This window comes from Cryptomeria japonica, unplaced genomic scaffold (assembly GCF_030272615.1).
Source record: "Cryptomeria japonica unplaced genomic scaffold, Sugi_1.0 HiC_scaffold_735, whole genome shotgun sequence".
NCBI classification, from domain to species: domain Eukaryota; kingdom Viridiplantae; phylum Streptophyta; class Pinopsida; order Cupressales; family Cupressaceae; genus Cryptomeria; species Cryptomeria japonica.
Window position 1 is genome coordinate 7,696 of NW_026729511.1, and position 10,605 is coordinate 18,300.

At 34.9% G+C, this 10,605-nt stretch overlaps 1 protein-coding gene across 1 annotated transcript; it reads right to left on the minus strand.

Annotated features, from left to right (window-relative positions):
* Positions 1 to 215: 215 nt before the first annotated feature.
* On the minus strand, positions 216 to 1,977 carry LOC131045127 (uncharacterized). Its single transcript, XM_057978661.2, has 2 exons — positions 1,348 to 1,977; positions 216 to 1,244 (listed from the first exon to the last, which is right to left on the minus strand). Exons 1-2 carry the CDS (start codon positions 1,544 to 1,546, stop codon positions 490 to 492), a joined length of 954 nt encoding a protein of 317 aa, XP_057834644.1. The 5' UTR covers positions 1,547 to 1,977; the 3' UTR covers positions 216 to 489.
* Between the last annotated feature and the right edge of the window lie 8,628 nt (positions 1,978 to 10,605).

The window sequence follows — 10,605 nt, forward strand, 5'->3', positions numbered from 1 at the left end:
AAGATTTAAAAATTAAAAACAACTCAAAATTAAATATATATATATATATATAAAGAGAACTTAATAAAAAACTGGTAATAAATCTATAAACATGAGTAAACTTATATCTGAATCGACATGGTCCACTAATAAATCATACGTTGATTTCAAACTTCCAAGAAAATTTTGCGTGTAACCTTACCAGGACTTCATTAAATCTAATCTAAACAACACAATTTCAACATAATAATCAACAGCCCCACATATTATAATGATGACAGTAGTACAGTGATAAACCATACATTGATCTTAAACGGCCAACCTCAACGCGTTCAGCGTCACTGAACAGAGCAGCTTTAAATATAATCTCACCTGCTCAATTCCCTGGCTGTATTGCCCACACGACATGGTTCTAACAGCCTCACATATAATAATAATAATACGTTTATTTAGAAGGCTTAAGTACCCTTCACTTTCTAACAGCGGCACACAATACCCCGGCCAGTCGCATTAAACCGTGGGGGACAACCTAAAGAACCCGAGCCGCGATTCCATTCCTTCGACAAACCTGGCAACCTTACAGTCCGTAGCAAAGAGATGCGACACTGCAAATTTATCCTCCCCTTCCATAACACCGCCCACCTTCAAGTGGCTCTTAAACCCAGAAGAGTACGTCTGCCCCAAAACGCCGTTCACATTAGGGCTGAGCTCACAGAACTTAAAATTCAGCTGCAGGTGCGCAAGGCAGTCATCTTCAGTCATCCCGTAGCCATGAACCCTAGACTCCTCGGCCGTAACGGGAACCACCCAGGCCGTTAGACTGAATTTGTGTGGCACTTGCAGTATTACAGCATTAACATTCAGTACACGTGTGATCTTCAACGGGCTCAACCGGTCCTCCCACTGGGCGCCTCTACGGGGCGGGAGAAGAACGCTTTGCCCATCGACAAGGAGCGTGAGCTGATCCAGGGCGCTTTCCCAGCGGGCAACTTTGTTGGCGCCAAGGTAGATTTGATGGGAACCGAAGCGCACGCCGATAGACTTCACCCACGTCAAGTCGTGCTTCAGCTCTTGCTCCTGCGTTGCGCTCTTGCCCATGAAGTGCGCGTTGATGTGCAGATCTTTGTCGGAGACAAGGCAGAAGTCTTTGCCCTTTTTGCCGTGGAAATAGAACATACTGCTTTCCCCGCCTATGAACCGCGGGTCGTGGCACACCGCACCCGGCTTGTCACAGGCCGCAGACAAAGATGCTTCAGACAGACGTCCTGCACACAAAGTAGTACATCTTAGATAGATACAATGATTTTCCAGAAAACAATAGCTCTTATTTTGTTGTAAACATGAGAATTAGTAATTTCTGTGGCTTACGGGTGCTCTCCACGGGGCATTTGACCTTGCAGCGCTTGCAGTTGACGTAGCAAATCCGCGGACAGCGAGAAGGACACGGAAACGATCCGCGTTTAGAGCAGCTGTAATGATGATTTTCACATCTGGCCCTGCATGCCCTGGCTTGAGCTGCAACCGCTGCACAGACCATAATAAGCAGAACCCATTTTGTGAAGGTCATTGTGGATTTCGCCTCCGAGCTTTTTAATTACAACCATATGGTGAAGATGGATCTATAGTATAGGGCTACGAAAAGTTCACAATCATTGCATTTGGTGGAGCGTGTAGACCCACTCTTCACATGCATCCCAAATGAAAACTATAGGGTCTTCACCTGCGCTTAAATTGGTTTCAAACCAGTACAGTACGGATCAATAATTTTTGTGTTATTGTTTTCTATGAAAATTATAGATCAATCATGATCAACAGAATTAACTGTGACTTCCGCAATAACATAAATTTTAACATTTTAACATGCAGTTAACATGTCATTTTGGACAGCTCCTCACTCAGAAGTAACCTGGCAGATTGATTTTGGAAAGGTCCTCACTCAGAAATAACCTGACTGGCTATGCAACTCAAAACAGGTAAAGTTCAACAAAATGCCATTAAAAAAAAACTTAAAAATTGAATAATTAAACTTATTAAACTTAAAATAAATGGAAACCGAAACTGAGCCAACAAAGCTTTCGTCATCGACCGACACTGAAGTGCTTTTCATAGGGACCAAGGAGCAGAGCCCTGGTGATCGACCCGAGAAAGGTTACTTACTTCTATTAGGATCTTTACGCTGTCTTCCTGCGATCATGACATCGGGTGAGTGAGGTTTTGATTATGACACGGAGATCCCGACGCTTCCCACCAGCCATTCTATTTTCTTTACTACCGGCATCTGCCGGTTTAAACCTAGCACTCCCAAGCGCTAGCCAACACACTACTTCCTATAGACAACCATAGCCAGAGCTTCCTTCTTACGGCATGTTACGTATAGATCATCGGAACCAACGCCAAAGCACTCGATGGGATCGGAAGAAATGAGATGAGGTGCCCCTTACCTAGCACCCACTCAAACCCCCATCGTCCTTCCTTCGTCTTGTCCTCCAAACCTTCCTTCCTTAATGCGTACTCTAAGAAAGATTATCACAAAAGATTTTAAGTTAAAAAAATATATATAAATAGCCCTTAAATATCTACAACTAGCACTTAAACGAAATATCTATTTCAAAAGACTTAAGCTGTACAAGATATTAATACCTGTAAATAGTTTATACACATTAGATTCTCCTTTCTTCTCATTTTCAAATTTTCAGCCTTCTCTGTTCTATAACTCCAATTGCAATGAGTACCTCTTACATGCTATGCTAATACAAATATTTGTTAGAAAAAAGGAAACTTCATGTGATTACAATATTGCTACAAACTACCAATTTGATCATCTCACGTGTCAATGATCCACTAAGTAGGGAACACATCTATTTAATTCGACATTCAGTCAGCTCAAAGTTAAAGAGAATTTTTTGGCCTATTGATAAGATAATAAAAAATGTTTTTTAAGACAATTTTTAAGCATTAAACTCAAAGGAAAATGAAGAGCCTTGTATTGGAATTAGAAAGATGAAACAAATTAATCTACGTAAGTAAATTACATGTGTGTAAAAACATAATAGTCTGTGTATGCAATATATTCTACTGTTGTTATTTTTTATAAAAGATCATACTTTTTTTTAAGACAATTCTTAAGCATTAAACTCAAAGGAAAATGAAGAGCCTTGTATTGGAATTAGAAAGATAAAACAAATTCATCTACGTAAGTAAATTACATGTGTGTAAAAACATAATAGTCTGTGTATGCAATATATTCTACTGTTGTTATTTTTTATAAAAGATAATAAAAGTATGGATTAGTTGTACATTTATTTTTTTAATTAAAGTTAAAGAAAATCATTAGATTAAATGTAATGTTTAGATTTAAAATGTAAGAGAAGAAAGAGATATAGGTTTTTCATTAACTATATTTTTTTTAAATTAATTTATGTTTAAAATAATTGAGAGTAATAATTAAAAAATAGGAATCTAAAACAAATCTAATATTTAAAAGACAGTATTAAAATATTCAATTTTAAACTATACATCTAAGTCTAAAATAGTTGTAAAGAAAAAACTAAGCTTTTTGAATATGAAATATTTTAAATTTGACAAACGCTTCATCTAAAGGCTATGGGGACATCACCTTGTAGTGAATATTCTTCATTTAAAAGCATTTTATTTTATCATTTTCCGCTCAATTTTATGGCCCCATTGCACAAGTGGGACACATCTTGCGATATCACCCTTATTAAACTATTTAGTTTAGCTTCATTCTATGAGTAGATTCTTATATTTATTCATTGAATATGGTTTTTCAAATAATATTTAAATTATGGTAACTATTGTTTGTAAGAAAAGAGCTTTTATACATCTAGTTTCCATTTATCTAGCTCTAAGACCTTATAGACCTATTTACACTAACTTAATCTCACTTAAGAGCTTAGTTGTTTCAACTCATACCCACAAGACACATGCTCTAACACTTGTCTCGAGTGTCTTACATGAATCATATAAGTCAAATTTTAGTTTTGCCTTCCTACTTCCTCCTTGTCCTACATATATCAGGGCATCATTATACTTTCATAATTTGTTGCTCAAACATGGTATCAAATTTTTGAATCCGGAAGCAAAATTTTAAAGCAAGGGGACTATCAAATTTCATATGGTGTAATCTAGAGACAAAAGTACTTTTCTAATGTGCTCAAAATATCTGAAAGGTCAATTTTAATATATATAACACTTCATACTTTAGAGACCAAAAAGCTCTAAATTTTTTTAGCTCATAATTTTTTAATACAAAATCTATACATATGATTCTATGAAAATCCATCCCATTTATTAGAAAGACAACATTTTTAATTGTGTAGAGAATACTCTCTACAAAAAGAGCATATTGTTGGCTTTATCTTTCAAGTGAAAGACATTTTAAAACAATCCTTTAAAAAAATATTTTTTGTGTCACAAGAATTAGATAATATTCTATCAATTCTAAGCATAGTGCTTTATGCTAACATATTCAATTTTCCATCCCAAATTTTGACCCCTCACCATTGGCCTATTTAAATTTTTCGCTCAACTTCACAAGATTCTGTCTTAAAGGTCTAGAAACATTTTTCTTTAAATTTCTATTTTGTGGTTATTATTTACTAAGATCCAAGGTTACAAGATTAATATTTAGCGCACTTTAAAAAGGAATTAATTAAACCACTATGACTTTTAAACCCCTTTCCATGACCATTTTATAAATATGACCAAATTTGAATATATTGGTCAAGTTTAAGTTGTGATCATGTTGACAAGTCTACTATAATTCTTATATTTTATATTCATCTTGTACTTGTTGAGGGGACCTAAGCCTTCTTGATTGGTTGATTTCTCTTGGTTTTGCTCAATTAATGGTTTTTCCATTGTCGAGGTCCTTTCTTGGGTCCTTACAATGCCAATCTTAATATTTGTGCTTAGTTTCATCACCTAAGAGTGTGTCATGTAAAGGCATGGGTTGCACTAATGTGATAGGAACTTATGAATAATTAAGAATACTTTTGGTACTTAATATCTTTTTAAGCCAAGTTGTGTATGTTTACTCTCTTTTTTCTTATGCCATGTCCCCATGCGGCTTCTTAAGTGCAATTTCTACTTAAAATTAAGCAGCTAGAGTTTTCCCATGCAAATTTTTAATTAAGAGGAAAAGATAAACTGGAATCTTTTCCTATTTAAGTGGAGCAGCAACTGCTTAAACTTTAAAATAAGCTTTGAAAAAAGGTGGGGTTGGAAATAAGCAGCAACTGCTTATTGAGAAGATTGACATGTGGCTCTCCAAAACAATTTCCCTCTTTTTATTTGTTTCCAATTTTTTCTCCACAATTTATGTGACCAATTAGAATTAAGTAGTTCTTTTAATAATGCAATTTAAGATGATTGCTTATTTTATAAGCATCAAAATTTTACATTCATGGGGCCACCAGCTCCACAAATTAATGCTAAAAAAATTAAGCTGCAACTGCTAGCCAAAATAAGCTAAGAAGCCACATGGGGACCTACCCTTAAACATTGTGTTTTTCCAAGAACTTACATGGTTAGACTTGTAGTTCATACCCACTTTGTAAGAATTTGTTAGTTAGCTTTGAGGACTATTGCCATGACCCGTTTTAGATACATAGGTTTTAGGTTACTTTTAATCAAATGTTAGACAGTGACAATTATAGACATTTGATACTATTAGTGTATAACAACATTATATTATGTGATGACATTAATGATGGTATTATGTGATGATATTTAATGTTATTAATGATATTTCATTAGTTAATGTTATGATGATGATTATAATGAATTTTTTTTAATCGTTATCTGACGATTTTGTCAAGTGCAAGGTGGGTGCAGGGTAACTATCGAAGATGAACATATGGCCAAGGAGGGGTCTTCTAGCACACTGGCATCAACCCACAGAATGGAATCATGTGCAAACATAAAGTTAATAATAATTCAATAAATTTAAAAGACCAAAATAAATAAAATGATTTAAATATTTAAACTAAATAAACAAAAATTCATGATTTAGAGGTTTTAATTAATAAATAAAATATAATAATAATTTTCAAAAAGATAAATTATTAAGATTTTAAATCAATTAAAAGTTGATAAATAAAAATATATAAAGTTAGTATTTGCCATGCAAATATATAATATATATTCTTTTAAATAAAAAATTAAAAATTAAAAATTTAATAAAATAAGAAAAACCAAAGTGAATTTTGGAAATTAGCTCGGAATGCAGTTAAGTTTCCTTTCAAACTGAACTTCTAAAATCAGTTAAAATCAGTAATTATCTAAATTAAATTCATGCATTTTGATGGAATTTTAGCTACACCAATTATAAATAGAGGTCGACTAATCAATTTTGGGGGTTTCCAAATCTTTTCTTTTCTTTTCTTGCTTTCATTTTTTCGGTGATTGTTTCGGTCTGCAATTCCATCGACCCTTCTAAGCGACTTGGGAAGATCGATCTGTTTGTGGTGGAATCACGTTTCCAATCTCTCCTTCTACGTCCTTGCAGGGTAATTTTCCTTGGCTTGCTGTTATTTGCCCTATACTTCCTCTATCCCTACATGTTTTCTTTGTATAGATTGATTTGTTTTATATTACTATGTGACTTATGACTGCATAGTTATTACGGATTATAGGATATATCTGACATCAATTTGTTTATCAAAAGCCAGTACATTTCCTCTTTTCCATTTTCAATCTTTTCATGCCTTGATTGAAGTGTTACGCTGTTCATTATCCATAAGGAATAGGGCATCAAAGAAACAGAAATAAAAAACGAGCTAGTAGCATTGATATTAATGAACGTAAAAAACTCTTATGAAAACTGAAATTTAAGGTTGTCTAGTTTTAAATTGTTTTGTCTATGTGTTGGCACTTTGATGCCAAAATTTGTGAGTGTCATCGGCAAATTTTTCTATATTTTTTCATGACTTACCTCATGTTCCCGTGCGGCTGCTTAAGTCTATTTTCTGCTTAATTTTAAGCAGTTAGAGTGTTCCCGTGCAAATTTAAGGATAATTTAGAATCTTTTGCTATTTTAGTGGAGCGGCTACTATTTTAGGAATTGAAAATAAGCTGTGGGAAAATAGAAGGGTGGAAATAAGCACCAACTGCTTATTGCGAAAAGATTCTGCCACCCGAGGTTCTTCCTTGTCCTCATGTGTCTCCATTATTAAGCTTTTTATGGTTCTGCAATCTTTTGTGTTGTGAGAGGGACTCTTATGGAATTCACACCACATATTGTTCTCTTGTGTCTTCTTCATACCCCATGCCTTTTTCGTTGGTGAATTGGGAGGAGATTCCTTGGAGCTCTTCCATCTGTTATTTGTGAAGTTATCCCTCCTTCCTTTCTATTTGAATTTCTCCTCAATTTTTGTAGCAAATTTATATGCACTAGGTAAACTCTATATGTTCAGGAATTCCATTTCGGTTTGAATATACCTATGGAGTCCACTCTAATATTTTAAAACTCGGTGCTTCTCACAATCTTTGATGCCAAGTTTTGTTGTTAAAGCATGAAATAGATTAGTATATTCTTGAACAATTTGGTCTTTTTTTTCTGTCGAAGCAATTGCCAGTGCATATATTTTTGTTCATATGTATCTACAGGAAAATATTCTTCCTTTATGTGCTCCATGAATTCTCCCCATGTGGGTTTTTTATCAAAGATGAACGTGGTGCCCGTTTTTGCTACCTTGGTTGCTAACTTCGCTTCCCAAGAATCTTTCACATGAATTTCAGCTTTGAGAAGAGCGAAAGTTATTTTCTCTTCATCTAAGAATTGGTTGACAGAGAAATATCTTTCCAGTTTTGAAACCCAGTCATCAACGACATCTGCATCAATTGTTCCTTGAAAGGTGGGTATATCGAAATTCACTTGCACCTTGAATGGTGTATACCCTGTGAATGGTGGGTTTGCAGGTGACCCACGACTTTCCAACATCTGCTTGAACTGCTCCATCATTTCTTCTCATTGTTTTGTCAATGCATCTGCGACCAATGCTTTAATGTCTTCATCAGTGTGCAACTTAGCCATCTGCGATCATGTGCGTCTCAAAGGAAGGTAGTCTGAAGGATTCCTTGTTTCCAACCTCAATCTTTGATATGTTGATCGCGTGTGATATGACATACAGGAGCAAACTTGCTCTGATATCACTTATCCAAATTGTGGATTCGGACGACAACATCTAAGTGAGAACCTACGGTGGTGTGGATGAACAAGATAATACAAAATTGAAGCAAGCCAAAAAGTATTCTATTGAATTCGAAAATCCAACATATAGTAGTCCAAGGGATTCCAAAGGTCACCAACAACTCCTTGACAATCAAAAAACCAACAGTCATATCAGGTTTATTTACATAATAAAATCTAAAACTATGTAATTTTTTCAAAAAAAACTATATAAAATTTGTCCTAACTTTAACTAGGCATAACTTTCTGCACAGGACTCGAAATTAGGAGTTGTTTAACTCGTTGGAAAGGTCTCCAAGAGTTGTAGGCGAAATCGTGAAAGAACATACCTTCTTTTGGCACTTTCAAGGGCTAAAAATGCCCTGAAGGCCTTCAAAAATGTCATTTACTAACATATAGAAAAACTAAGAAAATATATAATAATATTTTTAAATTTTCTTCTGATCAATGATTTACTTACCGTTACTTTTTATTTTCATGAACTACATGCATGAAGGTATTTAATTAGTTAATTTGATTATGGTGCATTAGTTATAGATATTTTTCATGTTGATCTCCTTTCATGAGTATCTTACTTCCATTTCACTTTACTATGTTACATGATAAGCGTTGCATGTTATAATTTCATTGCATGAACATTATGTATCGCTTTATTTGTTTAAAATACATGTTAGTTAACCTAATTTTTTTGCATTTGCATAAATGAAATTTAATTAGAATTAATTATGAATAGATTTAAAAAGTTATGTTAGGGTTAGGACTAGCGGGTCCTTCCAACTACTATCTTGTAAGGAATATCTCTCACCTTGATGGTGGGAAGTTCGATCTTATCGGCGTATTATGACAAATATTGGCGTGACACAAAACATCGATATGTATTTCTGGGGCCCGGCTTAACCGGCACACTCGAAGCTTTGACTTAGGTGATCGGGCCCACAGCTTCAGCAGCTCAGATATTTCCCGTTACCGTAGCATTTCAGCTTTCCGTTTTCATACTGGTCGTTGCCATTGCCGCTCCCGTTCGTGTAGCCATTACCATTTACCGTTTCCACTGTAATTTAACTACTCTGTTTCTCGCCTCGAAATCCCACCTAATTTTTTAAACAAGTTTTGGTATTCAACGAAACTGACCCGCACGATAAGAACCAATGTATTAGGTTGCGTACTCTCTTGTTGACAGCGACGAAGGCATTCATAACAACCGTCATCTGCTGAATCTCCTTGATTGTCTGATACAGTAGCTCTTTTCACCGCATCCAGCTGCTGCAACACAAATTTATTTTCCTTTCTCGTTGATTATGTAATTCTGCCATGTTTTAGCGAACAAAGTTTTATTCTTATTGTATCTTTTCGGTCTTTCCGGTGATAGCGAGGTGTCCCGACGCTTCAACCTATGTAAAATATCCTCAGTTGTGCCCTTGTTCGCTGCTTACATACAGTCGGAAAATAGTTTTTTTAAAATCTCAGCTTCTTTTAGCTCAAATATTATTTTTTATGTAACTTTTTTAATAGCTATCCCTAATATATGAGAATAATTGCCATCCTGAAACTATCCCGTTCCTCATCCTAGAAACATTGTGAAAATCCCCTATTATCCTTTGATGCATTTACATACTCTGTTATAAAGTTCTTGCTTTATTACATGCCGGGAGTATGTTTAGCTGATCAAGTTGGACAAGTGTTTGTTGATTTTGATATAATAGTATCGATTCTTCATTAAAATACTCATGTCTCGGGTCAGCTACAACGATTACGTTCTAGGAGATGCAACAACTTTCAGACAATCTACAAAATTCCTGCACTTTGCATACATGGTGTTCAGCATATTTGAAGATTTGTTCAACTGCACAAGGTTGATACATTTCATGTCAAATGTAGAGGCCAACTCCTCCATGCCTCATCTTATAAGATTCTCATGACTTCTTAAAAAAATAAAATTATGCATGTACAGGATTAAAAGCCCTCATGGTTTCAAATATAAAGACGTGTGTCTTGGAGAGGACCGAGTAGCAAAGCGTATTTCAATTGTTGTGATAGTACTTGTTAATTTAATACTTATATTTGTTGATTTATTGTTCAATTTTATTGACAACATTGTACCAATAGTTGTTTAACTTTAATACCTACAATTGAATGAAATGTATCCTTGATTGTAAAAAGCAATCAATCATGTGATGCCACATCAGTTGCACAAGTATGAGGCCCCCTTATGCATGACTATTGGTCTCACCTTTTTTATGGACTATTTTGGACGCCTTGACAAAAAACATGATGATGTGGCTATGAAACCTTAGTTATAAGCAAGGGATGTACCAAGTATGTCGCTGTAAAAAATTGGGAGTGATTGAAATTTCCAAGTAGGATTTTGAGAAGCGCAAAGTTAGGGTTTTAAACTACTGGGTCTTCTCCCCTAA